General features: G+C 51.7%; 1 protein-coding gene across 1 annotated transcript; it reads left to right on the top strand.

Annotated features, from left to right (window-relative positions):
• Positions 1–1,396: 1,396 nt before the first annotated feature.
• Positions 1,397–4,397, top strand: LOC124656620. The gene is made up of 2 exons (XM_047195332.1): positions 1,397–1,667; positions 3,424–4,397. The coding sequence occupies exons 1-2, from the start codon at positions 1,397–1,399 to the stop codon at positions 4,395–4,397; spliced, it is 1,245 nt and encodes a 414-aa protein (XP_047051288.1).
• Positions 4,398–6,083: the final 1,686 nt, after the last annotated feature.

Genomic DNA, 6,083 nt, shown 5'->3' with positions numbered 1-6,083 from the left:
AAATGTCACTTGATGTCAACACAGAACAGAGCTTCGCGTCGCTCCCTCTAGAACCAAACGGCTGGAATAAAAATATGGGTGCACACAACCGAATACCACCCGATCCAGCAAACTCCAGGCAAGAGATGCACTGTTCCATTCGCCGGCGGCGCCTTCCGGAACTCAACACTCCGACCAGATCAAGAAGGACAGACCTCAGGAAGGTCTCCATCTTCGGACCACCACCTTCAAACTGCGAAACAGACGAATAGGCTCCCTCACCGCCATCTGCTAGCCAGCGAAAACGAAGGAGGAATCGCTGGACGCACCATCCGAGACCCACGTGACCCAGATCTCAGATCGGGCCTACCACGCTACACGGTCTTTGACGCCAGTACCACACCATCCACGCCTCGCAAGGTCGTTGCCCCCTCCTCGCGCTGTCAGCTGAACCGACGACGGGTCTATATGTGGGAACTAGACCCGCAGCCACCACCACCACCCATCGCCGGAAGTCCATGGAGGGAGCAGCCACCGCCGCACATCAAGGGATCTCCGCCCCGGACACCGTGCACGCCTCCCCGCAGCCGCCACAACGAATCGCCGCCACCACCACCCCCGACCACCTTTGGCGCTGGGGCCTGCCGCCACCGTGGCCGGCGCCGACGGCAGCGGCGAAGAGAGGGATGCGAAGGGGGGAACGGCGGTTGGCGGTGCTAGGGTTCCTGGGGGACGACGCGAGGACGCGTACCTCGATACAGAGTTGTATTTTGGGCCCATTTTTTCACAAGTGTATTAGTCGCATCAAGATTTTTAAAATTAGATCTCATATCAATATGTTTCAATGATTTTTTTAATTACCTTAAATGGATAGGTTGCCTTTTTTATTTTGTAATGCACGGGCAGTGCAATGTCTTCTGCTCTCCGTTGCACTGCTTACAGTTTTCTATGTACTCTCTTTTGGTGCATTGGCTCCTCTTATGTGTTGCACAGCTTTCGGTTTATTGTGTATTGGTGATACTCTGATGAGTGATGATACACACAAGCTTCATAGACCACTGTTGCTAGGGGTGAAAACGGATCAGATACCACATCCATTTTCACATTTGTTCGAATTCCGATGTTACCATTACCATTACCTCTAACTGGAGCTCCTTGCTCTTGTTTAATCATCCGCTAGAATTTCCACCGTACGCTATGTCTGGGTTCTGGCCTTGGTTTTTGGACCAGTGCCTGGCATACAAAAATGCCTAGTTGCTGCGGCGGCCAATCGTATACCGAACCGAAGAATGATAAATCGTGCGCGTATGAACCAAACTCTGCGATCCCTCTCACACCCCAGCTGTCCCGAAACATTTTCCTCCATTTCTCTCGCCCGCCCCGCCACCGCCAAGAAAGAAAGAAGCGAGCTCGGTTCATGCCGAGCGACGCCGCCTTCCCGCCGCCGGCTTCAGTTTCCAAGAACAGCGGCCGCAAGATGCACAAGATGCTCAAGTCGGCCTTCAAGCGTGCCGACTCCCCGGGTCTGAGCGCCGCCTCAGGGGACGAGCCGGAGCTCAGCCCGTCGGCGTCAGTGGGATCGAGCGCCTCGAGCGGTAGCCGAGCGTCGTCGGGAAAGCGTGTCGGCCGGGGGTCGCGGAGCGACGACGTCGGCGACCGGTCCAGCCGCGAGAGCTTCGAGCTCGACGGTAAGAGGCCACACTCGTCTCCCTTTGTCCCTTGCGCATTCCAGCATTTGCTTTGCTTGCTTCGTCCCTTCTTGTTTCTAGATGAAACTGTAGTCTTTCAATTCCGCAGACCGCAGCAAGACATTCTTTAAAAAAACATCCTGCTAAAAAACTATGCAAAACTTCGATAGTTTGTTGGTCTTGGAGATTATGGCAGGAAAGAAAAGGGCAGAATTTTCAAGCATAATTTTGAAGACAGACATGGTTAACATTTACCAGTCTTTTTCGATAACAAGGTGTTCCAACTTTTTAAAATCTATCTATCTAGAGTTCTAGACGTATTGTGTCTCTGCACTCGTTTTAGCCTGTATGTACTCCACATTAAAATATCCAAAACACCACTGAAGCCCAGTTCATGATTGAAATTTAACATTTTTTTACTTTCGTACAGGCCATTTCTGTGGTGTCTTTATGTTTTGGGATCGTGTCACTTTTTCTTTTATGGGCGTGCACGTTGTCAAAAAAAGTAGTGTGTGTGCAAGAACTTTTCCATTTCAAATTTGGGGTTTTTCAAAAAAAGAAAGGCGTAGCCCCTTGGCATTTTCAGAAGTGGGGGCAAATTGTACTACTGTGAATTGTGGTACCGATAATGCAGCATCGGGAGAAGTAGGATATTTCTATAATTTTATTTATAACCATATATATCGGAACAGGTTTCCTTAGCGGCTTAGCGCGAATGATTTTGTTGGAAGTTAATGATTTCTTGTATGAGATGCATAACATAGATTGGACAGATTTTTATGACATTATTCCGCCTTAGTAATTTAGATTGGTTTGTCCTGCTCTTGGAAGGTTGGTAGTTGCAAAGCTCTCATGAGTTCTTTTTTGCTCACCTAATTCCATTGTTTAAGTTCTGAACATTGTCATGGTGGGTGGCACAACTATATTTAGAAATGTCATGGGCTCAAGATACTCCAATAAGATTATAGATTTTTGTATAGGGATATTATCATAATTTTATATGATTTTTGTGGCATCGGCCCAATCGTAAGCAATGAAACCATGACTGATGAATGATCATTTCTCTACTTAACAAAACAAGGAAACAGATGACTTCATGCTCTTGGTCTCTTGAGAAATCACAAGACTTTGTGCTTCCAAATTCATCTATATTTTCCTAGTTGTTGCACCATTTTGTAGTTCATGAAAGGGAGCAAGATGGTTGCCTTTACTGGCTGAGGAAACTTCTAGCCAGAAAGAGCCCCATGCCCAACAGAACTTATATTTGCCAACATGGTTTTATTTGAGAATCCTCGCCTTTATCGATTTTTTTATAAGAATCTTCACAGATCCCCTAACAGGTGGCTGTCTTTTCGAGAACATCCAAGATCCAACACGTCGTTGGCATGAGCGATGTCGATCCTGGCGACGCTTTCCTTCAACCAACGTTTGAAGTTCAGATTAATTTAAACAAAAATGGCCAACTTGCAAGCATGCATGGATGTTTGTTTGACAGATCACTTGTGAAGAACATTATTAATAAGAACCAAATACCAACATTGCATCTTACCTCACTAAACTAGTGCTCCATGACTGATAAACTATTCGACTAGTTCTCGGTCGATCCACTTTTAGCTGGCTCTCTATATTCGAATCCACGCATTCTTCTATTGACCTGAATTATTATTTCTGTAAGAAGAAACATTCATACAGAAAGTTAAATGTAAATTAGGAAGGAAGATTAACTTTCAGATTCATTTGATGACGTCAACTGAAGGTTCCAAGAACGAGAAGATGGTGGCGCTGGCGGCGCTGCGGGACGCCAAGATCGCGTCGGCGTACGAGCCATTCCCGTGGGACAGGAAAATGAGGGAGCTGCTGCCGGTGCCGGACTCGAGCCGCTTCCTGTCGCTGCTGCTGCTCCCCAAGGCCACGGACGGAACCCACACCCGCTACAGCTCCCTGGACGACACCCTCGCCCGCGCCGACGCCTGGCTCGCCTCCTCCCGCAGCTCCGGCGTCCCCGTCCAGCTTGCAAGCGTCCAGACCGAGGCGTTGCTCACCAAGATCTCCGGCGAGACGGCCGTCTCCACGGTGAACACCCTCTCCGACCTGGCCAACATGTCCAACGTCAGCCTCTACGGGTTCGAGGACTACCACGGCGTGGACATTGGCCTGGTGCGCGCGGTGCGGCTCTGGTACGCGCCGTCGGGCGCCGGCGGCGAGACCGCGGTGGAGATCGCGCTGCGGCAGGGGGACACCAGGCTCGGCTTCGCCATCAGCCGCACCGAGGAAGGGTTCATCTACGTGTCGTCCGTGGCGGACGAGAGCACGCCGGGCGTGGCGTCCACGCGGTCGGGCCTGCTCGAGCTGCACCGAGCGGCGCGCCGGGCTGGAAAGCTGTTGGTGGTGTCGCGCGTCGGCGGGGAGAAGGTGCTTCCCTGGTTGGTCTCCACCGCCGGCGACGTCAGGTGCTTCGACACCGTCTCGCTCAGCCAGAAGCTGTCGCTACACCGCCACGCGCTGCGGCCCATCACGCTCCACTTCCTCGCCTGGGACGACGGCGTCCTCCCGCCGCCACCGCAGCCGCCGCGGTCACCGGTACTCATGATGTCGCCGCCGTCCGCGGAAAGTGACGCCGAAGAGCTCGATGGTGACGGCGACGGCCCCGGGATCGAGGCCGGCAGGGGAGGACCCAAGGGGTCGTCATTCAGGTTTCAGAACATCGGACTCCCGGATAGCTGGATGTGAGTGGACTGATCAGTTCGAAGCATACGCGTCCTGTAATGCTGCATTTCGTTTTGCCTAAGTATTTAGCTTTGTCGGGGAAAAACTGTTACTACAGTCTACAGGTTAGTAATTGTTGACTGATGGGAAAGCTGTCTCTATAATACCATGGTCAATGGGTCGTTGATCATGCTAGGAGGATGTGTTGTCATCATTGTTCTATCGTAATAGTAATATATAAATATTGATCATGTGATTATAATCAGACAGAAAAAATGGACATCTCTGATGATGCTCGCTCTCGATTCCGACCGAGCGCCCTGTTCATGGCGGGACCTCCTCGATCTCCTCCCATGGTGGGACTCGACCGCCAGCGTGGAGTTCACACGCGTCGCACGGAGAGCACCTTAGACGCTTGCCTCCTCCCCTGTTCACCGCACCACCCCTTGTAGCTTCCACACAAACTTCCGCTCGCAAGCTTCTACCACCTAGATCTACGGGGAGCCGACGATTAAATCTGGCGACGACGCTGACGGATGGCGGAGAGGCGGTGCAGGGAGGCGGGATTTCGAGGCGGGCGGACTAGGAGCGGGGCTAGGAGGTGGCGGAAAATCCAAGGATGCAGAGGTGTGCAGCGGATGGCGTTGGAGATTGGGGAAGGTTTAGGCTGCGGTCGCCGAGAGGGCCGCCCTAGCTTCATCTCCAGCACCGGCAGCGGACAAGTTTTGCGTCGGCTCCATCATCATCGCCCCGCGCATTGGCTGGAATCAAAGTTGTGGCAGAGCCTCACGCAGAGGCGCAGGTGATGAAGCCTGGTCCGAAGAGATTCGTCAAGCTGTCCAAGCTGATGGCACTGTCGAGTTCATCGGAGGAGGATCCGTTGTGGGAGGGATCGCTGTCAGATTCAAACCAAGGCAGCAGCACGGTGAAGCAGAGAAAAGGGACACTAGGGAAGGTGAGAACTCCGTTCGGTCTCGCACATGAGGCTACTCATTCCAGTGCGCCCAGAATTTGGTAGCCAATCCAGAGTGCACGTGGTCTGAACTACGACAAGATTCAAACGGTCAATGGGTTGATTCAATTCAGCTATCACACCAGGTATGTGGAGGAGATCGTGCACCACCTAAGGCAGTTCCCTCCAGGGAACTGACTGATGAAAGTTCCCAACCAGCTCCTGCAGGTGGTGTTTCGTCAGTTCAGTTACCTCCAATGGCTATGATTCACAAACCTTCTAGAAGGATGGGATAGCTGAAGCTCAAAGCATCAAGATTAGCGTTGTGGAGGGGTCCAGAGATCAGTGAAGTGCACCATGTGTGTGGTGAGGATTGCACATATGAGGTGCAAAGCCTTTTCCAACAGCTCTGGCATATTCCATGGCATGCCACCTGTCCTCCTTGCAATCCTAGTATAAAAAGCAAGCCCGGCTCCTTGAGGGTTCCTCTTTTGGCCTCTTGGGTGGCGACGGAGGAGAGCTTAGGGGAGAGTTGCCTGGGGGTGGTATTTTTCTCTGTTAGTGTACAAAAAACCATGGCTGGTCATGGAGGTTACAAGGGGAGAGGTAGACGAGGGAATGTAAACAATCAAGAGCAGTGGCAGCAGGCTGGGCAGATGCAACCACAACTCTAGCAGCAGCCTCAGATGCAAATGGAATTTGGTCAGCCAGGTGCTTTTGGTTTTCCTTGGCAACAGTTTGGCTTTGTTCCTAGTCCT

This window comes from Lolium rigidum, chromosome 5 (assembly GCF_022539505.1).
Source record: "Lolium rigidum isolate FL_2022 chromosome 5, APGP_CSIRO_Lrig_0.1, whole genome shotgun sequence".
Taxonomy (NCBI): Eukaryota; Viridiplantae; Streptophyta; class Magnoliopsida; order Poales; family Poaceae; genus Lolium; species Lolium rigidum.
This window is presented reverse-complemented; position numbering and strand designations above follow the sequence as displayed.